The sequence below is a fragment of the Eurosta solidaginis genome, chromosome 1 (assembly GCF_040869045.1).
Source record: "Eurosta solidaginis isolate ZX-2024a chromosome 1, ASM4086904v1, whole genome shotgun sequence".
Lineage (NCBI taxonomy): Eukaryota > Metazoa > Arthropoda > Insecta > Diptera > Tephritidae > Eurosta > Eurosta solidaginis.
Genome location: NC_090319.1, coordinates 260,600,472 through 260,626,462, shown reverse-complemented (window position 1 = coordinate 260,626,462; position 25,991 = coordinate 260,600,472). Strand labels below are relative to the sequence as shown.

The 25,991-nt window shown below is 35.4% G+C and overlaps 1 protein-coding gene across 30 annotated transcripts in view; it reads left to right on the top strand.

Annotated features, from left to right (window-relative positions):
- Positions 1-25,991, top strand: part of Mgat2 (alpha-1,6-mannosyl-glycoprotein 2-beta-N-acetylglucosaminyltransferase) — a 124,731-nt gene that overhangs the window by 16,101 nt on the left and 82,639 nt on the right. For 20 of the 30 annotated variants that reach the window (XM_067760606.1, XM_067760602.1, XM_067760600.1 and 17 more), the window contains 7 exons: positions 2,579-2,673; positions 8,547-8,678; positions 8,770-8,901; positions 9,408-9,583; positions 13,220-13,372; positions 13,436-13,524; positions 13,597-13,769. In XM_067760606.1, the coding sequence (XP_067616707.1) occupies positions 2,667-2,673; positions 8,547-8,678; positions 8,770-8,901; positions 9,408-9,583; positions 13,220-13,372; positions 13,436-13,524; positions 13,597-13,769 (862 nt within the window). In that variant the 5' untranslated portion in view covers positions 2,579-2,666. Of the gene's footprint in view, positions 1-1,236; positions 1,272-2,578; positions 2,674-2,745; positions 2,840-2,903; positions 3,002-8,546; positions 8,679-8,769; positions 8,902-9,407; positions 9,584-13,219; positions 13,373-13,435; positions 13,525-13,596; positions 13,770-25,991 lie in introns of those variants that run through there. The other 10 variants (XM_067760582.1, XM_067760581.1, XM_067760584.1 and 7 more) reach the window with 4 other exon arrangements.

The following is a 25,991-nucleotide window of genomic DNA, read 5'->3' as shown; positions in this document are numbered from 1 at the left end:
GCACATGCAGATATCTTATCTGAAATGCTCCTAATGGTATGCAATTGTGATTGTAGAAGTGTCGCTCACACATACAAGCGCATGGGGTATGAGAGAAGCTATAAGAGTTATACATCTGTGGTTGTAGCTGAGAAGTTTATATCCAACTAAATAATTCTGGAGGCGCCTAGAGGATGGCACGAGGAGATCACAGAGTATAAAAGCATCAGCTATGGGAAGTTTCAATTAAGACGCTATCTAGCGAGCAATAGGAGCATTATTTTGAAAATCAGTTTCATTTGAGCTATCAATCAGTTTGGTTATTAAGCAAGCTATTCGTTGCAAGGTATAAGTGTTATTGTGAAGTACTTTAATAAAAGCCATATTTCCATTATTCAATATTGGAGTTATTTATTCAACAATTTAGCGATACGAACGTTAGCAGAAGATTGCAAGTAAGAGGATTTGAAGTAAATTCGTTACAATATGTTGTGTCCGATTCCATTGTTCAATTGCAGTTTTTAACGGTGAAATATTTTAGAAAAGTTACCAACGAGTGGCAAAAATAATTTCACTTGCAATCTTCTCATAATGCATAAGATTGAGTTAAATGCATCTATATGAAAAACTGCTTATGTAACGGGGCTTTAAGATATAGAGAGATAATTGCAACGTTCCCCTGCCCGATATTATTCCTCTCTGTGATGTATCTACTTTCGTAGTAAACAGTTGCTCTTGTTATACTGTGGCTTCTGAAAAAAACATATTTGTAAATTCCTGGCTCTCTCTCCTCCTCTCCATGTTGGTTTCCCCACCATATCTTCCACCTTTCACTTTCTGGATGTTTCTCTCTTTTACTTCCACTTAATTCCTCAACCTCCCTGTCACAAACACATGTACAGAAGAATATGTGTACAATAAGATTGTTATGACATATTTTTTACAAATTTTTAATTTCGAATAAAAATTTCGACAAAATATCGCAATCATATCATTTATTCCATATATATTCTATTAGTTAAATTTCGGTGCAGATAATATCAATAAAATATATATAAATTTTCAGTGGTATACAAATATCTTCAATAATTTATTTGTTTTCAAGAAATATTAATAAAACATACAGATATATTTATACATATGTATGTATGTATGTATATATGTATGTAATTAGATGCATTTCTAAAAAGTACTTTTATTTTAAAACAAACGTTAATATCTCCGTATTTACAAATATACTTTGTCTATAAATATAAGCACTCATCAAAATTGTAGTAGCTATAATACATACTGTAAGTAAAATATATATGTACATACATATATATACTAAAAACTTTCAGAACAGCGTAAACATTTTTAACAGCTTGTCGTGACACTTTGATTAGCAGTAGCTAAAGATGAACTTGCTAATGACCAGTTTAAATGAGATTCTTGAGTTAACTGCTCAGTAGAAGGGGAAATCCACGACACCTTCGACTAAGAAAACAGTAGTTTTTTTTAACTTTGAAGAGTTTCTGAGTATTTTTGCTGTGGAACTTCTTAATTGAAAAACAAATAAATATGTAAATAAATAAAAGGCGTGATAACCTCCGACAAGATTTTAGTCGAGCTTCCCTTTCAAATTGGCGTCGTACTTCTTTAGTTTTTACTATAAATTGGTGGGATGACTTACATGTTTTACGCTGACTCCGAGCGGCATCTAAGTTCTCACTGATGAGCTCTTCATGGCAGAAATATACTCGCAGCGTTAAGGCGATCACTGCCTGTGGGCGACGCCGCTAAGGAACACTTTTTTCTAATTGGAAACAATTTTTATAAATTTTGATGGGTCTTTGTAGGGACTTGAACACAGGACCTTCGGTGTGGTAGGCGGAGCACGCTAAATTTGTGTGTTAGGGTTAGGCGAATGTAATGGAGAGAAAACATAAAACTTTGCAATTCTTGAGTGTTGTGGTAAAAATAAGGCCCTAAATTAGATACATTTACTAAAAAAATAACTTAAAGTAATGGGAAACTATTTTTTTATAAAAAATGTACCATCGCGGCAGTAAGTAATTGTCAATGTGTTGGTTAAATTTGTTTTTCATCTTCTTTTGACAATCCCTATACCAGTGAAATGAAAAAAATATAATCAGTTGTTGAGATGAGCCAACCATATAATTGAGCCATGCCCCAGCAACTGAACACGTACTATATTACTGTTGATATTATAATTAAAATTTATACGATACAAAAGGTGGCAGCATGGTGACATACCAACAAACATAAATAAAAGTTCCATGTACTTTGTTTTTATAAATTCGATGGACAAATGTCAAAATCGTACTACGCCGGAAGTTGATGTATCAAATAATAAATAAATTTTATAAGCAGCTGTTCCGTGCTGCCGCCTTGCATCGTTCCGGCATGAATTCAATTATTCGAATTTATTTGTCAGGCAAACTTCAAAATATTTTAAACGCTATCAGCTTTTGACTGAAAGAATAGTTCGAGTTTACTCCATATTGTTACAAATAATCGCACATTTAAAATTTCGCAATAACAAATCAATCATCTCTTTGTCTTTCTTTTCTTGCATCTAAAAATATTTGTTCATCAGAATGCTGCAGCGACACGAATGATCTTTGAATTGGATATAGTAATTGCAGCTAGAAGCAGGAGGAACTGGAAAGCCCACTGCTGCAAAAATGAGAGGTGAGTGTAAAGATTTGAAAATTTTCATTTGTTATGATTTTGTTTTTTTAACATTAATTTGCATTAAAAATAGGTTAAGAGGAATGATTTCCAAATTGACCGTACGATTTGCTATCGATAAAAGCGTTTATCTAGGAGTTACTGATTTTTTATTGACGAGTTGTCGGTTTGTTATCGAAAATTTATCGAATTTATTGACGCATATATGACACTACTTTATTTTTGCTTAGATTCCAACCAAAAAAAACTGACGAAACTTTATCGGAACATCTAAACACAAAAACAATTTCTATCATGAAAAAGCGAGACCACTATTCCCCCAAAATTAGTGAGTTTGACATGTTTTTATTTATGTTTTACATTTTGTTTTTACATTAACACTTTTAGCAATAAAAACAATGCAAATAACATGCGAAATTTATTTCAGTCTCTAATGGTTCACATTTTTTCACAAGAAAGTTGATTTTAATTGTGTTTTTATGCACCAAATTTTCAAACTAAAAATAAAATTTTCATGTGTCAGAAAAAAATAATGAAAAAACGGCCGAATGTCAAAAAAACCTATCGAAATACAAACTGGCTCGTTGTTTTTTAGATTGTATTTTCCTTGTATTTCGTTAGTTTTTTGAAATATAGTTCACACACTTACACCAGTACTGAAGCCGTATTGGGAAGGAGTGCGACAAAAAATTGAAGATAAAATACAAAAAAACAAGTAAGAACGGGACTGTCTTCGGCTGTGCCGAAAATTTCATACCTTTCATGAATGGGGCTGAACAATAATCTTATCCCGTTCGTAATCTCCGAATAATCGGATGTATAAGATAAGAAATATATAGTGAACAGATCTACATACCTTAAAGATTTTTAAGATAAATATAAAATAAAAAACGGGTAGGTACTTTGTGTGAGGATGCAAAGTTTCAGGTTTTTTGTGGTCTGCGTGTAAAAACTATGACTACGAATCACATATTTCAAAAATATATGACGAAAACGTAACTATTTGATGAAATTTGATGAATTTTGAAGATTCTAGCCGTAAAAAAGGGGTCAAAATGACAGTTTATATGAAGTATATAATATATATACGACCGATCTCTATGATTTTTTCAGACAACAATATATGCTATATATGTAAGCATTTTGTGAAATTTGAAGCTTCTAACTGTTAAAACGGGGCAGAAATTGCGCAAAGTTTCTTATCTGAACAATCGGTTGTATAAGATATATACTATGTGTACCACCGATCTCAATGATTTTTTCAGACATCAATATATGCTATACACGTAAGCAGTTGGTGAAATTTGAAATTTCTAGCTGTTAAAATGGGGCCGAAATCGTAAAAAAAATATATATATACTATATATATATACTATATATACCATCATATATATATTATATATATCACCGATCTCTATGATTTTTTGACACAACAATACATACTATATACGTAGCAATCGGTGAAATTTGAAGCTTATAACTGTTAAAATGGGGAAGAAATTGCGCAAAGTTTCTTATCTGAACAATCGGTTGTATGGGATATATACTATATATACCACCGGTATCTATGATTTTCTCAGACAACAATATATGCTATACACGTAAGCATTTGGTGAAATTTGAACATATCTAAACGATTTTTAAGATAAATATAAAATAAAAAATAGGTAGGTAATCTGTGTGAGGATGCAAAGCTTCACGTTTTTTGTGGTCTGCATGTAAAAACTATGGCTACGAATCACGTATTTCAAAAATATATGACGTAAACGTAACTATTTGAAGAAAATTTGATGAATCTTGAAGCTTCTAGCCGTAAAAAAGGGGTCAATATGACAGTTTATATGAAGTATATAATATATATACCACCGATCTCTATGATTTTTTCAGACAACAATATATGCTATATACGAAAGCATTTTGTGAAATTTGAAGCTTCTAACTGTTAAAACGGGGCAGAAATTGCGCAAAGTTTCTTATCTGAACAATCGGTTGTATGAGATATATACTATGTATATCACCGATCTCAATGATTTTTTCAGACATCAATATATGCTATACACGTAAGCAGTTGGTGAAATTTGAAGCTTCTAGCTGTTAAAATGGGGTAGAAATTGCGAAAAGTTTCTTATCTGAACAATCGGTTGTATGAGATATATACTATATATAGAACCGATCTCTATGATTTTTTCAGACAACAATATATGCTATATACCTAAGCAATCAGTGAAATTTGAAGCTTATAGCTGTTAAAATGGGGTAGAAATTGCGAAAAGTTTCTTATCTGAACAATCGGTTGTATGAGATATATACTATATATACAACCGATCTCTATGATTTTTTCAGACAACAATATATGCTATATACGTAAGCAATCGGTGAAATTTGAAGCTTATAACTGTTAAAATGGGGTAGAAATTGCGAAAAGTTTCTTATCTGAACAATCGGTTGTATGAGATATATACTATATATACAACCGATCTCTATGATTTTTTCAGACAACAATATATGCTATATAAGTAAATATTCGGTGAAATTTGAAGCTTCTAGCTGTTAAAATGGGGCTAAAATTTGCGAAAATATATATATACTATATATATATACTATATATACCACCATATATATACTATATATACCACCATATATATACTATATATACGACCGATCTCATAAATTTTTTCAGGCAACAATATGTTCAATATACGAAAGTATATGGTGAAGTTTGAAGCTTCAATCTGTTAAATTGGGTAAGATATTACAAAAATCCTCTTTTTCTGAAAAATCGGTTGTATGGAGGATATATGCTATAGTGGTCCGATCCGGTCGGTTCCGACAAATGTCTAATCGGACACCCAAATACACCTGCTCACCAAATTTTATCAAGATATCTCAAAAATTGAGGGACTAGTTTGCATACAAACAGACAGACGGACAGACGGACATGGCTAAAACAACTCAGCTCTTCAACCTGATTATTTCGGTATACTTAATGGTGGGTCTATCTATTTTCCTTTAAGGACTTACAATTTTCGGTTTCGTGACGAAATTAATATACCATTTCATTTTCATGAAAGGTATAAAAACAGGTAGGTACTTTGTGTGAGGATGCAAAGTTTCAGGTTTTTTGTGGTCTGCGTGTAAAAACTATGACTACGAATCACGTATTTCAAAAATATATGACGAAAACGTAACTATTTGATGAAATTTGATGAATTTTGAAGATTCTAGCCGTAAAAAAGGGGTCAAAATGACAGTTTATATGAAGTATATAATATATATACGACCGATCTCTATGATTTTTTCAGACAACAATATATGCTATATACGTAAGCATTTTGTGAAATTTGAAGCTTCTAGCTGTTAAAATGGGGTAGAAATTGCGAAAAGTTTCTTATCTGAACAATCGGTTTTATGAGATATATACTATATATAGAACCGATCTCTATGATTTTTTCAGACAACAATATATGCTATATACGTAAGCAATCGGTGAAATTTGAAGCTTATAGCTGTTAAAATGGAGTAGAAATTGCGAAAAGTTTCTTATCTGAACAATCGGTTGTATGAGATATATACTATATATACAACCGATCTCTATGATTTTTTCAGACAACAACATATGCTATATAAGTAAATATTCGGTGAAATTTTAAGCTTCTAGCTGTTAAAATGGGGCTAAAATTTGCGAAAATATATATATATATATACTATATATATATACTATATATACCACCATATATATACTATATATACCACCGATCTTTATGATTTTTTCAGACAACAACATATGCTATATACGTAAGCATTCGCTGAAATTTGAAGCCTCTAGCTCTTAAAATAGGGCAGTAATTACGAAAAGTTCCTTATCTGAACAGTCGGTTGTGGGGGATATATACTATATATACGACCGATCTCATAAATTTTTTCAGGCAACAATATGTTCAATATACGAAAGTATATGGTGAAGTTTGAAGCTTCAATCTGTTAAATTGGGTAAGATATTACAAAAATCCTCTTTTTCTGAAAAATCGGTTGTATGGAGGATATATGCTATAGTGGTCCGATCCGGTCGGTTCCGACAAATGTCTAATCGGACACCCAAATACACCTGCTCACCAAATTTTATCAAGATATCTCAAAAATTGAGGGACTAGTTTGCATACAAACAGACAGACGGACAGACGGACAGACGGACAGACGGACATGGCTAAAACAACTCAGCTCTTCAACCTGATTATTTCGGTATACTTAATGGTGGGTCTATCTATTTTCCTTTAAGGACTTACAATTTTCGGTTTCGTGACGAAATTAATATACCATTTCATTTTCATGAAAGGTATAGAAATACACGATAACAAAGAAGTGTCATATAGGCATTAGGAAGTGCTATCGATATGTAACTAAATATGCATCGAAAAATTATCGATTTATTATTAAAGAGATTGATATGGCAGCGAAAAATATTCACTTTATTATCGAAAAATAAAAATAAAGTGGTCGAAAAATTATCGAAATTATATCGATATGTTATCAAAAAGGTATCGATTTCTTATTAAAAATTTATTGATTATTTATAGAAAAATTGGCGAGATAAAACTTCACTATAACAAGCCGATGACTTGGCGACAACAAACCGATAATTAGACGATAGTCTATTCATTTTGTTTTGTGTATTTTCCGATGGATGGTTGTTGTAATATAGAACGATTTTCCGCCATGCCTGGTCAAATTTGGTTTGGTCGTTCGAAAAGCGACACAACGCCGAAACCGGCTTGTCTCCAAACCAAATTTGACAAGGGCTTACCATAAATTGTTCCATAATTCAACTCTCGACGGTAGTCATTCGCTGTTGACAATAAGCCTGTAACGCTTCATTTCTGGTAAAATTGCCTCTCTTGTAGTTTAACTTCAGCTCCTTGGCGAGCTGTAGTTAACTTCAAAACTTTAGTTTTCTAGTTTCCGAGTACTTGATATACATTCATTTTTTATTGATTAATTGTTGCTCTTTTTTTAAATTGCGGCGGCCACCGTGGTGTGATGGTAGCGTGCTCCGCCTATCACACCGTATGCCCTTGGTTCAACTCCCGGGCAAAGCAACATCAAAATTTTAGAAATAAGGTTTTTCAATTAGAAGAAAATTTTTCTAAGCGGGGTCGCCCCTCGGCAGTGTTTGGCAAGCGCTCCGGGTGTATTTCTGCCATGAAAAGCTCTCAGTGAAAACTCATCTGCCTTGCAGATGCCGTTCGGAGTCGGCATAAAACATGTAGGTCCCGTCCGGCCAATTTGTAGGGAAAATCAAGAGGAGCACGACGCAAATTGGAAGAGAAGCTCGGCCTTAGATCTCTTCGGAGGTTATCGCGCCTTACATTTATTTATATTTTTTTTTTTTTAAATTGATGTCGATAAGCACAAAGTCAAACACAAAGGTGTCCCAGTTTACCCTACCCCATATGTGAATAATAAGCCTCCCAATATATGTGACCTGGAATCATTAAAGGGACCTATTGTGCGAAAATACCGTTGTTCACTTTTTGAGTGATTCTTATAGCAAATTTAACGCTCTTTCCAATGGAACAGTTTTCTATATCGGAGTTTTTTTTTTCTTATTAATGCATTGTCATCGGGTTCTGAACTATATTCCAAGATTCAAGACTGTAGCTTATCGGAGAGTTACTTAAACTTTAATTACAAAATTCATTCACAACGGCCGGCCGCCACACAGAGTCAAGCTAAATAAAAACTTTAAACGCGTTTTTCTCGAAAACTTGTTTTCGCACAATAGGTCCTTATAATAATAGGTCACATATAAAAATTTTCGAAGATGCGCTTCACTCATGATTTTATATATTTTTCTCTTAATTCTATTCCCCTCACAGTTCGAAAAATACCGATACCGCTGCCGAACACAGGATTCATGCATCGTAAAAGGAATACGTACTACATACGTGCCATAATTTGTGTTGCATTTATTGTATTTGTTTTAATGCAGCTGCACGTTTTCAATTACAGTAAGTATGATTTGAAATGGGTTACAAACTATTACAATAAAAATTTAAATTGGAATACATATTTATTTCTATTTCTAATACGCATCATCAGCTGATTCCCATGAAATATCTATGTTGAGTGAACCAGCCAATGATTCGATCGATGCGATGCTCGCAATGGTGCCATCTGTTCTCCATAAGTTTTTAACGCCTAAATCTAGAAATCATACAATAGCGGCGCATTGTAAGCAAACACATTAGGGGGACTCATGTAACCGTATAAATGCCTTATAAAGTGTGTAAACGTATAAATTTATCTAGTTTACGCACGAGCTGTCAAATTTTGTATGAAAAATCATTTACACAATTTGTATAAATTTACGCGCACATTTCATTGTGTAAATCCGGTAAACTCAAAGGAATGCAACCTTGCAGACATTACAGACGGCATTTTCATCAAAAATCTCCAACATCAGCAAGTAAAGGCGTTTTAGTTTTGATTTTTCACTTAGTCTTGGCATTTTTTAATTTGTATAACAATCAAAAAATGTTGTTCGGCAATAAAACAGCTGATAAACAATCAAGTTTATCAAGAGTATTACTAGGTGCGTTCATATAACAGCGTGTGTAAATGGATATAATTTTACACCTTATAAGTTTATATGCTATCATGAGTCCCCCTATTTTATTTTAATTTACTTACTTACTTTTCATTATTCAATATTTTTTATTTTGCGCACACAAATTTAGTGTTACATAACAACTCCAGTACTGGTAAATATAATGCCTCATATACGGATTATTATCATCCGCCAAATATATCGGAAATAAAACAACAAATCGCCAAATATAACGAACTACAAATAGTTTTAAACGAGGACACATTTGGCCCATTGCAAAATGATTCTGTGATAATTGTAGTACAGGTAAGTTGTTTATTTGATGCTCCAACAGGCCGATTTTCTGTCATACCTTGTCGAACTTTGTATTGAAGACAAACAGGTTTGTGCATTAAGCCATCTTTAGTGATACTTTTCGATCGCAATAACAAAACCTATTTACTTCTAAACTAAATTTTACATGGTTGTTTACGGTTCTATTGTAAGTCAAATGTCGGGGTTAAAGTCAAAGGTGGTCGGAAATCAGATTCAGCAGTTTATGATAACCGAAAATGAATGTTCCCCAGCAAACAGTAATAAAACAGTCAGGGTCCTTCACATACAATCAAAAGGCCGACGTCTGAACGTACTCGAAAACATGGAAATCTACAAACAGAAAACATTCGACTATAGAATAATAAACGAACAGATAAACACAATTGCTGACACAATATTTGAGCCTTTTAAACTTGTTTACACGATACAAAGTAATCACACAGGTACAACAGACAAACACACAACAACAAATAAACGCACCAAACCAACAAAGAAGGTCAAACGACTAGAATTACTAACTTTTACCTGCCTCAGCCAGCCAAACAAATCGATTAGTAAAAACCACCCTCTTCTGAATGAACACACAGCACATACACTTAAATATACAAAAACATCCATTTTGACAATACCTGCTCATGTACCTACAACCTATAAATACAAGACAAACGACAACAATAGATCAGAACGAAAATCGACACTGATGATCGCACAACGCCGAAACTGGTTTTCTCGAAAGCAAATTTGAAAACGGATGACGGAAAATCGTTCCAATATACAACCGAAGCCTTGCGCTGTACCCCACACTACCTTTCCATAACATTTGCAGCACGAGTAATCCCAATGGACTTAGTCTAAGGGCATTACTTGCTATATAAAAGCCAAAGTAAGTCTAGACGGTTAGGCGCTAATTTTGATGAGGATGACAGAGATGATATAGGGACTAAAAGAGAACCAGCTTCATGGCCACGACACCGATGTGCCCTTGTAAAGAACCCACCTGTGTTTCCAGAAATTCCCCCTTGACAGTAATTACCAGGTCATCATCATAGGCCATCACATCTCAATCTATATCCTTTGGGTCGTGAAGCTGGTCGTTCCCAGCTACGATTCAAAGAAGGGAAGAAAGCACACCCCGAGAGGCATATTCTTTTTCACCTCTCTCCGGGGATATGGCCTGTCCCACTCCGCTGTAAACGTTCTGTCACTCAGCAATCTGCTGATAAATTCTACTAGATTCGATTCGACTCCCAGTGCTACTAGGGCCCGTTCAATAGCATAGTAGTATAGGTAGTACATCGTCGAAGTCTTTTTCTATGCCAATAAAAGCATTTGTGTTCGTTGGCCCCTTTATCAGTTTCCTACAGAATGAAGTGCCGTTGGTGTAGACCTTCCACTACAGTAGGCATGTTAAAATGCCAAAAAATGCTCTATAGGGATACTCTTCCTGACGTAATACTCTAACGGGCGTTCCAGCTTGATTGATCTAAAATCCCCTGGAGAGACGCAAGAGATTTTCCCTGCTTTGTGTTGTCATAAATAGAAGCCAGCAGGAAGCCGCCAAAAATATTTGAAGCAACGCAGGAACTATATCATCCAGCCTTCAGAGGATGCATGGGATTTTATAGTGCAGACCCTTTACGGGTTGCCCGCTCAATATATAGCTCCTTCAACCCAGTTGTCGTCAACTTCACCTTGTTAAAAATAGGAGTTTCTTACACATATATGGCAGTCGAGGCTCTGGCATCCCTCACAGAAGGAGGGGAGTAGGACATCCTAGATTGTTTATTTACAACATGGACGTCCCAACTGTCGACCATTTTGAACATCCACGTCGATGGCACTACGATACCGACTCTCCTACACCCCAAAATCTTGGGTGTGACGTTTGATCAGGATCTACATTTTGGTGAGCACGCAGCCGCAATTGTTCCGAGAATTCAGAGCCGTAAAAAAATCCTCAAATCTATCGCTGGCAGTACCTGGGGAAAAGATAAAGAAACGCTCATGACTACATACAAAGCAATTAGCCAGCCGATTACGTGCTACGCGTCACCCATATGGTCGCCAAGCCTAAAAATTACCCACTGGAGGAAGCTACAGGCCTGCCAAAATACTGCTCTCAGAATTGCCACGGGCTGTCTTCTTATGTCCCCAGAACACCATCTGCATAATGAGGCGAGAATACTCCCCATCCCCCATACCCAGAAACCTGAGCATCCCAACAGACATCTGATTGATGAACCAGCACCGTCTAAGGGCTTAAGGAGTCATCTCCGTAAGCACTTTGAGGAAATACGGCACCTGAGAACCCAGGCGTATGAAGCGAAAAAACACAAGCAGGTCCTTGGTGAACTCCATAAACAGGCGTCGGACCTTTATGCCGGGAATTGCTCGGTGAATACAGTACTCAATGAAACGTATCCAAAACTCGCGGAAGAGGAACGCATACTCCCCAGAGAAACGCGTGTCTCTCTTGCTCAACTTCGTTCTGGATACTGTAACAGGTTAAACTCTTACCTATCCAGAATCAACCCCGACATACAAAATGTATGCCCCGCTTGCAATATGTCCCCACATGACACCAACCATCTCTTTAATTGTAATGTGGAACAAACGCCTCTAACACCCCTTTCCTTATGGTCCACCCCTGCTGAAACAGCAAGTTTCCTTGGACTCCCGTTAGAGGATATTGATGCCAATTTGTGATCGGTCGCGGCTGTTAGGTGGGGCGAAGCATTGCTACAACAACAACAACAACATCCTAGAAGATTAACGTGGTCATATTAAATCATGCCCCATTTTTTTTCGTAGATTTTCCGAGAGGTTGGATAAACGATGTATATCGGAACGATTTTGCGTCATCCCTTGTCAAATTTGGTTTGGAGACAAACCGGGTTCGGCGTTGCGCCATCATCAGTGTAATTTTTCGTTGAAGCTGATTATAAACCGATAACCCGACGACATACGATGCATTTTGTCTCTTTCCAAATTTAGTTTGGTCATTCGAAAAATGACACTTATGATGGCGCAACGACGAAACCTGTTTGTCTTCAAACCAAATTTGACAATGGATGACGGAAAATCGTTCAAAGATACATCACTCCACAAAACCTTCGGAGAGTGTCTTCATCGCTTCAAGTAGAAGACTAAGCAGAATCCCTTATGCCTCATGAACTCATTACACATTTCCAGAAACTTTCCTCATTTTGTGCAGCCTACAGGAAGCTCTGAGTTCGCAACTGTCCACCATGGCGGGTTTCCCCTACCCCCCATTAGTTTTCAATGGGTAGTTCCTCCAGCCAACAACTATACATTTCCAATTTTATTTGTCTAGAATTGCTTAAAATATTTTCTTGGAACGTGGCTCGTCAAAGGCGATATTACGGAGGCCGATCCCTAGAAACAAGCTTCAGTTCCAAAATCGATATGCAGTAACAAAGCTGGGGTTATCTCCTTTTATACAGATACATAAAATCTTGTTTAAAATAAAGGCAAAAATGAATCTTAAGTATTTCTCTGATACATTGTGACTTACGAACCTAAAATATCCATTTTGAAAGGTTGAAAATGAAAACGAATGATTAGTTGCATAAAGTACCTACTTTCTTACTATTTTTTTCAACTCAGGTGCATACACGTATAACCTATCTACGCCATTTGATCGTTAGCCTGGCACAGGCTAAAGATATATCCAAGACTTTATTGATATTCTCGCATGATTATTACGATGATGATATCAACGATTTGGTGCAAACAATCGATTTTTGTAAGGTCATACAGGTACTCGAACATATTTAATTCTATATAAGAAGCAAAGAATTTTTCACGTTATTTCCCCAACAGATATTTTATCCTTACTCGATACAAACACATCCAAATGAATTTCCTGGTGTTGATCCCAATGATTGTCCGCGTGATATGAAAAAAGATCAGTGAGTTTCGAGTATTTTTCTTTCTTAAGAGATAAACATTTTTATTTTTTTTTATTTTTATAATTTTCTTAGTTATTTTATACCATTCTTTATCAACAGAGCAATAATACGTAAATGCAATAATGCATTGTATCCCGATCTATATGGACACTATAGAGAAGCAAAATTTACACAAACAAAACATCATTGGTGGTGGAAAGCGAATCGTGTATTCGATCAATTGGATGTGACCCGTTATCACACTGGTGAGTTTTGATTCAAATTTAACTAGAACATGTTTAATAAAAAAAATATATGTATATTAACAATCGCTCATTGCTCTGTGAAAATCGTATTCTAGGGATCAAAATAAGAAACTTTACCGAAGGAACCGTACCTCTAAAACGAATTCTTATGTCACCCCCTTTGGGCCGAACTTTTGGGTAGGGGCAATTTCAATTCTACCTGCTGTGTCTTGTGGTGGCTTAAAAAACACAACACAAGCAATTTTACGATCTGCAATTGTATCACAGTGATACCTTCATTTTTTAAAACGGTTGAATAAAAAACCCACACAACTATGTTTACGACATGCAAATGCATCACAGTGATGCCTTGGTTTTAAAAGGGGGTTGTAAAAACGCTAATTTCTAATAATTTTTTTTAATTTCTTTTCTATTACTAAGTTTAATTCATTTTTTCATTTACATATGTTCTGACTAAATAAATTTCTAAAGAGAAAAATAAACTTCAAAAAGAAACAAGTAAGGAAGACTAAGTTCGGGTGTAACCGAACATTGCATACTCAGTTGAGAGCTATGGAGACAAAATAAGGGAAAATCACCACGTAGGAAAATGAACCTAGGGTAATGTGTTGTTTGTACGATATGGGTATCAAAAGAAAGGTGTTAATGAATTTTTAAAAGAGCGTTGGCCTCAGTTCTATAGGTGGACGCATTTTCAAAATATCGCATTAAGGTGGACCAGGGGTGACTCTAGAATTTGTTTGTACGATATGGCTATCAAATGAAAGGTTTTAATGAGTATTTTAAAAGGGAGTGGGCCTTAGTTCTATAGGCGGACGGCTTTTCGAGATATCGCCATAAAGGTGGACCAGGGGTGACTCTGGAATTTGTTTGTACGATATGGGTATCATATGAAAGGTGTTAATGAGTATTTTAAAAGGGAGTGGGCCTTAGTTCTATAGGTGGACGCATTTTCGAGATATCGCCATAAAGGTGGACCAGGGGTGACTCTAGAATTTGTTTGTACGACATGGGTATCAAATGAAAGGTGTTAATGAGTATTTTAAAAGGGAGTGGGCCTTAGTTATATGGGTGGACGCCTTTTCGAGATATCGCCATAAAGGTGGACCAGGGGTGACTCTAGAATTTGTTTGTACGATATGGGTATCAAATGAAAGGTGTTAATGAGTATTTTAAAAGGGAGTGGGCCTTAGTTCTATAGGTGGACGCATTTTCGAGATATCGCCATAAAGGTGGACCAGGGGTGACTCTAGAATTTGTTTGTACGACATGGGTATCAAATGAAAGGTGTTAATGAGTATTTTAAAAGGGAGTGGGCCTTAGCTTTATAGATGGACGCCTTTTCGAGATATCGCCTTAAAGGTGGACCAGGGATGACTCTAGAATGCGTTTATACAATATGGGTATCAAACGAAAGGTGTTAATGAGTATTTTAAAAGGGAGTGGGCCTTAGTTCTATGGGTGGACGCCCTTTCGAGATATCGCCATAAAGGTGGGCCAGGGGTGACTCTAGAATTTTTGTGTACGATATGGGTATCAAATGAAAAGGTGTTAATGAGTATTTTAAAAGGGTGTGGGCCTTAGTTCTATAGGTGGACGCCTTTTCGAGATATCGCCATAAAGGTGGACCAGGGGTGACTCTAGAATTTGTTTGTACGATATGGGTATCAAATGAAAGGTGTTAATGAGCATTTTAAAAGGGAGTGTGCCTTAGTTCTATAGGTGGACGCCTTTTCGGGATATCGTTATAAAGGTGGTCCAGGGGTGACTCTAGAATGCATTTGTACAATATGGGTGTCAAACGCAAGGTGCTAATGAGTGTTTTAAAAGGGAGTGGGCCTTAGATCTATGGGTGGGACACCTTTTCGATATATCGCCATAAAGGTGGACCAGGGGTGACTCTATAATTTGTTTGTACAATATGGGTGTCAAATTATAGGTATTAATAAGAATTTTAAAAGGGAGTTGTGGTAGTTGTATATGTGAAGGCGTTTTCGAGATTTCGACCAAAATGTGGACCAGGGTGACCCAGAACATCATCTGTCGGGTACCGCTAATTTATTTATATATGTAATACCACGAACAGTATTCCTGCCATGATTCCATGGGCGCCCTGCAGAACTTTTTCATTTTCTTCTACTTAATATGGTAGGTGTCACACCCGTTTTACAAAGTTTTTTTCTAGTCATATTTTGCGTCAATAAACCAATGCAATTACCATGTTTCATCCCTTTTTTCGTATTTGGTATATAATTATGGCATTTTTTTCATTTTTCGTAATTTTCGAAATCGAAAATGTGGGCGTGGTCATAGTCGGATTTCGGCCATTTTTTATACCAATACAAAGTGTGTTCAGATAATTATGTGAACTGAGTTTAGTAAAGATATATCAATTTTTGCTCAAGTTATCGTGTTAACGGCCGAGCGGAAGGACAGATGATCTACTGTGTATAAAAACTGGGCGTGGCTTCAACCGATTTCGCCCTTTTTCACAGAAAACAGTTATTGTTCTAGAATCTAAGCGCCTACCAACTTTCACAAGGATTGGTAAATATTTGTTCGACTTATGGCATTAAATGTATCCTAGACAAATCAAATGAAAAAGGGCGGAGCCACGCCCATTTTGAAATTTTCTTTTGTTTTTGTATTTTGTTGCACCATATCATTACTGGAATTGAATGTTGACATAATTTACTTATATACTGTAAAGATATTAAATTTTTTGTAAAAATTTCACTTTAAAAAAATTTTTTTTTAAAGTGGGCGTGGTCGTTCTCCGATTTTGCTAATTTTTATTAGGCATACATATAGTAATAGGAGTAACGTTCCTGCCAAATTTCATCATGATATCTTCAACTACTGCCAAATTACAGCTTGCAAAACTTCTAAATTACCTTCTTTTAAAAGTGGGCGGTGCCACGCCCATTGTCCAAAATTTTACTTATTTTCTATTCTGCGTCATAAGTTCAACCCACCTACCAAGTTTCATCGCTTTATCCGTCTTTGGTAATGAATTATCGCACTTTTTCAATTTTTCGAAATTTTCGATATCGAAAAAGTGCGCGTGGTTATAGTCCGATATCGTTCATTTTAAATACCGATCTGAGATGAGTGCCCAGGAACCTACATACCAAATTTCGTCAAGATACCTCAAAATTTGCTCAAGTTATCGTGTTAACGGACGGACGGACATGGCCCAATCAAATTTTTTTTCGATACTGATGATTTTGATATATGGAAGTCTATATCTATATCGATTCCTTTATACGTGTACAACCAACCGTTATCCAATCAAAGTACCCCAGCGGATTAGGGGATCAGAATATACCCGCGGTAGGTATGCCTGTCGTAAGAGGCGACTAAAATACCAGATTCAAGGGGCTGTGTAGCGCAACCCTTCAGGTTGCCAGCGCAATATATAGCTTCTCCAAACCCAATTGTCAACCTCACCTATCTGCGGCGAATCCTGTTTCACTAACAGACGAGGCTCTGGCGACCCCAAGCTCCTCATGGAACTTGGGGGTTGAGAGGGGAGAATGGCCTGAAGGTTTAATGTGGCCACATAAATCGTTCCCGAGATGGTCGGGTTAGCACCTTGATGGTGCTGTGGTACCGGAGCGTACCGGATCTGTATCCGGCAAAGGACCATCACATCGATAACACTCCCCAAAGCCTTCGGGTTGCTCCCCTCTATCGCTACAACAACAACAACAAAACATCCAATCAAAGTTATTATACTCTGTGAGCTCTGCTCAACTGAGTATAAAAACATGGGCATTTCAAAGTGGGATTTTTAAAAAATTTGCAAGTTCGACCAAAGGGGGGACATCAGAATTCGTTTTAGAGGTATGGTTCCTTCAGCAAAGTTTCTTATTTTGATCCCTAGAATATGATTTTCACAGAGCAATGGGCGATTTTTTTGCCTCCCCACAAATCGACCCGGCCTAATGTATATAGTATAAAGTTAAAGCTAAGGATCCGCATAAAAAGAAAAGCAAAAAGTCCATACAAAATCGCTCAAGAAAAATTAAGTTTGTCAAGTACTGTCCATTCCTCTCAAGAAAACTCATACGCTTTCTGCTACTTTTTTTTTAGTTTTTTTTGGAGCCCTGGTCTCACCAACAAATATATGTTCGTCTCATTATTTCTAAAGCAACTACCACGTAAGAATACAGCCGGGACCCCCAGCGGGCCGCGGTAGGTATGCATGACGTAAGAGGCGACTAAAATACCAGATTCAAGCGGTTGTGTAGCGCAACCCTTTCAGGTTGCCAGCGCAATATATAGCTTCTCCAAACCCAATTGTCAACCTCACCTATCCGTGGCGAATCCTGTTTCATTAATAGCCGAGGCTCTGGCGACCTCGAACTCCTCATGGATCTAGGCGGTGGGAGGATGGTATGGCCAAGAAGGTCGCATGTGTTCATAACAAATCGTTGCGGAGATGGTCGGGCTTGGTACCGAAACTTACCGCATCTAAATTCGGCAAAGGACCATTAATATCGATAACACTCCCCAAGGCCATCGAAGATTGTCCTTATCGCTACAACAATAACAAAACAGTCGGCTAAATGCCAGGGATAACAGAAAACTGTATTTATGAGTTTTTTTGAATGAAATTTGCAATTCTATTTGAGCATTTCAGCGGTCAAGCGCGGCAGCCACACCTTAAGAAAACGACCAAGAAAAATTTCTACGTATTTCTTTTGTGAAAAAAATAGTAGCCAACTAATTTTGTCATTTTCTTTATCTCTCTGTTCTCTGTGAAGCGGCGCCACTGTGTAAGACACGAAAATCAGATTCAGCAATGCATCAGAAGAGAATTTATTAAAATTAACATATACGAATTGAAAATTCACTTAAGTTAAAGAGAATATCTTAAACAAGATAAAAAGAAAACTTGTGCTGAAATATAATTGCGAGTTCCATTGAAGAACTCATAGAAACAGTTTTTTGTTATCCCTGGTATTTAACCGCCTGTGTTCTGACAAGGTCGTTGCTCAAGATATAATGAGTCGCACATATATTTCTTAGCGGAACCAGAGCTTCTCTGTGAAAGTTTGATAAAAAATCTTTAGAAAAAGGTAGGAGAAAGCGTATGCGTGTTCTTGAGAGATGGATACTACTTGGCAAACGTAATTTTTCTTAAGTATTTCTTCATTGTTTTTTGTGTGGAATTTTTCATTTCTTGCGATGTGGATACCGCGCTTTAAAAAACACGGCTGCTGTGAATTGTGCAAAATACGAATAGCAGGCCCATTGTGTATTTTATTCACAATGGGCAGGTCAATTAAAACAAATAGTGACAATTGTTTCCGAGTCGCCAGAAATACAAATATATTCACACCAATTCTAAATATTCTCGCGGAAATTTGTTCTCGCGGATTTTTTTATTCCCGCGGAAAAATTCCTCCAATTCTTTTCTCCTAGGGAGAAGAATAATTGGGGAATAGGAATTTCGAATTTTCGAAGTCAGCTGTTTTGTCAATTGAAATTTCGTTGCGCATTTCTTATTTTGTTTAAAAAATAGAAAAGTTTATTTATTGTTGCGAATTTGTTTGAAATTAAGAAATAAAACATAAACAATGCATAGTATTGCATTTCATGTGGTATTCACTGAAATGAGTAATGAATTGGTGCCACAGCAACATCAACAGTGGAGCATAAGAAGAAGAAGAGGGCGGGATAACACAAATCCGCCGGAGTTGCCTGCTTTCATTCAGCAAAACTATTTTCTGACGGCCAAGTCGAGTTGAATTAGTCTTTCATCATATGCCAAAATCTATCTAAGCCTTCTTAAAAATCCTTTCGCAATTTCTGGATGGCTGCATCAAATATACGAAGAGCTCTTCCGTTACTTATAATATACTTTTCGACTTAAAATAAAGAATATTATGGTTGTTGTTGTATTAACAGTGAGGATATTGTGGTAGAATGTAAATACATATTTTAGCACAAATTTGTACAATTAAGTGTTCTTTCTTAAAAGAACCAATTTCCTTTAACTATTTTTATACATTCCCTTTAATTTAACTAGTGAAAAAACTCCTATGAAATGGCAGAGAAATCTCCCTCTCCCTCACATTCATAATACCTACTTTTCTCCCATAACCGGTTTCCACTTTTCGAACATTGTTCAGAATACGAGGAAAGGGAGAAGTGAAAAAACTCACAAGGAATTTTTATTTAGAATACGAGGAATGGAAGAAAGGAAAAAACTCGCACGGAATTTTCGTTTAGAATCTATCTTATCTAGTGATATTCAGCCCAATTCTAAACGAAAATTCCGTGCGAGTTTTTTCCTTTCTCCCATTCCTCGTATTCTAAATAAAAATTCCTTGTGAGTTTTTTCACTTCTCCCTTTCCTCGTATTCTGAACAATGTTCGAAAAAGCGGAAACCGGTTATGGGAGAAAAGTAGGTATTATGAATGTGAGGGAGAGGGAGATTTCTCTGCCATTTCATAGGAGTTGTTTCACTAGTTAAATTAAAGGGAATGTATAAAAATAGTTAAAGGAAATTGGTTCTTTTAAGAAAGAACACTTAATTGTACAAATTTGTGCTAAAATATGTATTTACATTCTACCACAATATTCTCACTGTTAGTACAAAAACAACAACCACAATATTCTTTATTTTTAGTCGAAAAGTATATTATAAGCAACAGAAGAGCTCTTCGTATATTTGATGCAGCCATCCAGAAATTGCGAAAGGATTTTTAAGAAGGCTTAGATAGATTTTGGCATATGATGAAAGACTAATTCAACTCGACTTGGCCGTCAGAAAATAGTTTTGCTGAATGAAAGCAGGCAACTCCGGCGGATTTGTGTTATCCCGCCCTCTTCTTCTTCTTATGCTCCACTGTTGATGTTGCTGTGGCACCAATTCATTACTCATTTCAGTGAATACCACATGAAATGCAATACTATGCATTGTTTATGTTTTATTTCTTAATTTCAAACAAATTCGCAACAATAAATAAACTTTTCTATTTTTTAAACAAAATAAGAAATGCGCAACGAAATTTCAATTGACAAAACAGCTGACTTCGAAAATTCGAAATTCCTATTCCCCAATTATTCTTCTCCCTAGGAGAAAAGAATTGGAGGAATTTTTCCGCGAGAACAAAATTCCGCGAGAATATTTAGAATTGGTGTGTTATTTGTTCAAATTTGTGCTAAAATATGTATTTACATTCTACCACAATATTCTCACTGTTAATACAACAACAACAAAAACCACATATTATTAATTAGAACACGTGAATCTCCGTTGACAGTCGTACTTCAAGTGACTTTTTATTAATTAGTATATATATATATATAGACGTATGGTTATTTAATACAAATGAGTTATTTTGATATTGCCAGATTTAAAAATAAATTAACACCCCCACTTATCAAAATAGCTGCAAAGTTTAGCGTTAAATTCAATAGTTTTATTTTATATTGGTGTAACTCCTAACATTTTCATAAATTTGTAATGCTTCGTTGGCGTAAGGCCCTTTGTCAACAAATCAGCAGGCATTTCGTTAGTTGATACATATTTAAGTGAAACCATTTGGTTTTTAACAACATCTCTTATGTAGTGGTGACGAACATCTATATGTTTAGTTCTATTATGCGACTGATGATTTGTTGCAAGTTTTAATGCACTTTGGTTGTCACAATATATAGGTATCATATAAAATTGTTTAGTGATATCATAAAGTAAATTTCTTAAGTAAACAGCTTCTCTAGATGCGTCTGAGAGAGCTACGTACTCTGCTTCAGTACTGGATAAAGAGACTGTTTTCTGCTTTCTACTTTGCCAAGAAATAGCAGAACCAAACATCGTAAAGCAGTAGCCAGTATATGACTTTCTGTCTGTACTATCGCTCGCCCAGTCAGCATCAACAAAACCTGTCAACATTTCATTAAATTCTTTAGTATATATTAAGCAGTAACCTTTCGTTTTTTGTAAGTATTTCAAAATTCTTTTCGCATAAACATAATGGATTTTTTTGTAACAATTATTAAATTGGCTAAGATAGCTTACTGCGTATGCAATGTCTGGTCTTGTTATAACGGCTAGATACATCAAAGAGCCGACAAAATTTTTGAAATGGAACATTATCGCAAGTAGTTTTAGATTGATCAAAAGTGAGTTTACATTCAATAGGTGTATCGATTGGCTTACAACTTGACATATTAAATTTACATAATAATTGTTCGATATATTCTTGTTGATCTATAGTTATTTGGCTGCAATTTTCATTCAGTTGAATCCTCATACCCAAATAGCGTTTTACAAGTCCTAGATCTTTTATTTTAAATTGTGAGTTTAACACATTTTTCAACATTTCTGTTTCTTTTGGGTTATTTGAAAAAATCAAAAAATCATATACATACATAGATTGTAACTATAACCTTTATATCATTATCAATTTTTGTAAATAGACAAGGTTCATAAAAACTAATTTTAAACCCTAATTTTAATAAACATTCTTTTACTATTTCGTACCAAATTAAAGAAGATTGTTTAAGGCCGTAAATGGCTCGTTTCAATTTTAAAGCTTTCCCAGTAATTTTCTTTTCATATCCCTCTGGAAACGACATATAAATATCTTCCTTCAGATGACCATTTAAAAAAGCGGTAGTTACATCTAAGTGTGTGATATTCATCGCATATTTTACGCTAATAGCAAATAACATTCTCAACGTGGAGTGCTTTACCACATGTGAGAAAGTTTCGGAGTAGTCTATTCCATACTTCTGACTAAAACCTTTCGCCACAAGTCGAGCTCGAAAACGCACGTTACCATCTACATCAAGCTTTTTGTTAAGGACCCACTTAGATTTAACTAGTGATGCCCCGTGTGGTATATCGGATATCTCCCAAGCATCGTTGTCTTTGAATGATTGTAGCTCTTCTTGCATAGCGAATGACCATTGATCTGCTTCTGGACCTTCTAACGCCTCTGTAAAATCAATCTGTTCTGAAACGATTTTGGAAACACACATATTAGTAAAACCAAAACGGTTTGGGGCTTTCCTCGTTCTTCTGCCTTTAACAATTTCAGCAGATTGTTGCACTTCTTGACCTTCCTCACTTGAGGTGTTTTCATCTGAACAGGTGTAATCAGGGTTCGTTGAGGTTGGAATATGCAGAGATTCATTCAGTGAATAATCCCCCACTGAATCTCTGCTTTCCTCTTCTTCCTTCGATGGTATACATTCCTGGACTGTTTTACTTTCTTTCTCTTCGATTGAAGAATCTGCACTGTAAATCCATATAGAACTGTCGTTGTCTGTGCTTTTTAACGCATCTTCCATAATGATAACATCTCTTCTCACAGTAACAATATTTTTTTTCGGATCGTAGACACGATAACCTTTAACATTTTCGGAAAACCCAACAGGAATATGTTTTTCAGATTTTCTGTCCCACTTTAATCTTTTTATACCTTTCATGAAAATGAAATGGTATATTAATTTCGTCACGAAACCGAAAATTGTAAGTCCTTAAAGGACAATAGATAGACCCACCATTAAGTATACCGAAATAATCAGGTTGAAGAGCTGAGTTGTTTTAGCCATGTCCGTCTGTCCGTCTGTCCGTCTGTCTGTTTGTATGCAAACTAGTCCCTCAATTTTTGAGATATCTTGATAAAATTTGGTGAGCAGGTGTATTCGGGTGTCCGATTAGACATTTGTCGGAACCGACCGGATCGGACCACTATAGCATATATCCTCCATACAACCGATTTTTCAGAAAAAGAGGATTTTTGTAATATCTTACCCAATTTAACAGATTGAAGCTTCAAACTTCACCATATACTTTCGTATATTGAACATATTGTTGCCTGAAAAAATTTATGAGATCGGTAGTATATATAGTATATATCCCCCACAACCGATTGTTCAGATAAGGAACTTTTCGTAATTACTGCCCTATTTTAAGAGCTAGAGGCTTCAAATTTCAGCGAATGCTTACGTATATAGCATATATTGTTGTCTGAAAAAATCATAAAGATCGGTGGTATATATAGTATATATATGGTGGTATATATAGTATATATATATAGTATATATATATATATATTTTCGCAAATTTTAGCCCCATTTTAACAGCTAGAAGCTTAAAATTTCACCGAATATTTACTTATATAGCATATATTGTTGTCTGAAAAAATCATAGAGATCGGTTGTATATATAGTATATATCTCATACAACCGATTGTTCAGATAAGAAACTTTTCGCAATTTCTACTCCATTTTAACAGCTATAAGCTTCAAATTTCACCGATTGCTTACGTATATAGCATATATTGTTGTCTGAAAAAATCATAGAGATCGGTTGTATATATAGTATATATCTCATACAACCGATTGTTCAGATAAGAAACTTTTCGCAATTTCTACCCCATTTTAACAGCTATAAGCTTCAAATTTCACTGATTGCTTACGTATATAGCATATATTGTTGTCTGAAAAAATCATAGAGATCGGTTCTATATATAGTATATATCTCATAAAACCGATTGTTCAGATAAGAAACTTTTCGCAATTTCTACCCCATTTTAACAGCTAGAAGCTTCAAATTTCACCAACTGCTTACGTGTATAGCATATATTGATGTCTGAAAAAATCATTGAGATCGGTGGTACACATAGTATATATCTCATACAACCGATTGTTCAGAAAAGAAACTTTGCGCAATTTCTGCCCCGTTTTAACAGTTAGAAGCTTCAAATTTCACAAAATGCTTACGTATATAGCATATATTGTTGTCTGAAAAAATCATAGAGATCGGTCGTATATATATTATATACTTCATATAAACTGTCATTTTGACCCCTTTTTTACGGCTAGAATCTTCAAAATTCATCAAATTTCATCAAATAGTTACGTTTTCGTCATATATTTTTGAAATACGTGATTCGTAGTCATAGTTTTTACACGCAGACCACAAAAAACCTGAAACTTTGCATCCTCACACAAAGTACCTACCTGTTTTTATACCTTCCATGAAAATGAAATGGTATATTAATTTCGTCACGAAACCGAAAATTGTAAGTCCTTAAAGGAAAATAGATAGACCCACCATTAAGTATACCGAAATAATCAGGTTGAAGAGCTGAGTTGTTTTAGCCATGTCCGTCTGTCCGTCTGTCCGTCTGTCCGTCTGTCTGTTTGTATGCAAACTAGTCCCTCAATTTTTGAGATATCTTGATAAAATTTGGTGAGCAGGTGTATTTGGGTGTCCGATTAGCCATTTGTCGGAACCGACCGGATCGGACCACTATAGCATATATCCTCCATACAACCGATTTTTCAGAAAAAGAGGATTTTTGTAATATCTTACCCAATTTAACAGATTGAAGCTTCAAACTTCACCATATACTTTCGTATATTGAACATATTGTTGCGTGAAAAAATTTATGAGATCGGTCGTATATATAGTATATATATGGTGGTATATATAGTATATATATGGTGGTATATATAGTATATTTTCGCAAATTTTAGCCCCATTTTAACAGCTAGAAGCTTCAAATTTCACCGAATATTTACTTATATAGCATATATTGTTGTCTGAAAAAATCATAGAGATCGGTTGTATATATAGTATATATCTCATACAACCGATTGTTCAGATAAGAAACTTTTCGTAATTTCTACCCCATTTTAACAGCTATAAGCTTCAAATTTCACCGATTGCTTACGTATATAGCATATATTGTTGTCTGAAAAAATCATAGAGATCGGTTGTATATATAGTATATATCTCATACAACCGATTGTTCAGATAAGAAACTTTTCGCAATTTCTACCCCATTTTAACAGCTATAAGCTTCAAATTTCACTGATTGGTTAGGTATATAGCATATATTGTTGTCTGAAAAAATCATAGAGACCGGTTCTATATATAGTATATATCTCATACAACCGATTGTTCAGATAAGAAACTTTTCGCAATTTCTACCCCATTTTAACAGCTAGAAGCTTCAAATTTCACCAACTGCTTACGTGTATAGCATATATTGATGTCTGAAAAAATCATTGAGATCGGTGATATACATAGTATATATCTCATACAACCGATTGTTCAGATAAGAAACTTTGCGCAATTTCTGCCCCGTTTTAACAGTTAGAAGCTTCAAATTTCACAAAATGCTTTCGTATATAGCATATATTGTTGTCTGAAAAAATCATAGAGATCGGTGGTATATATATTATAT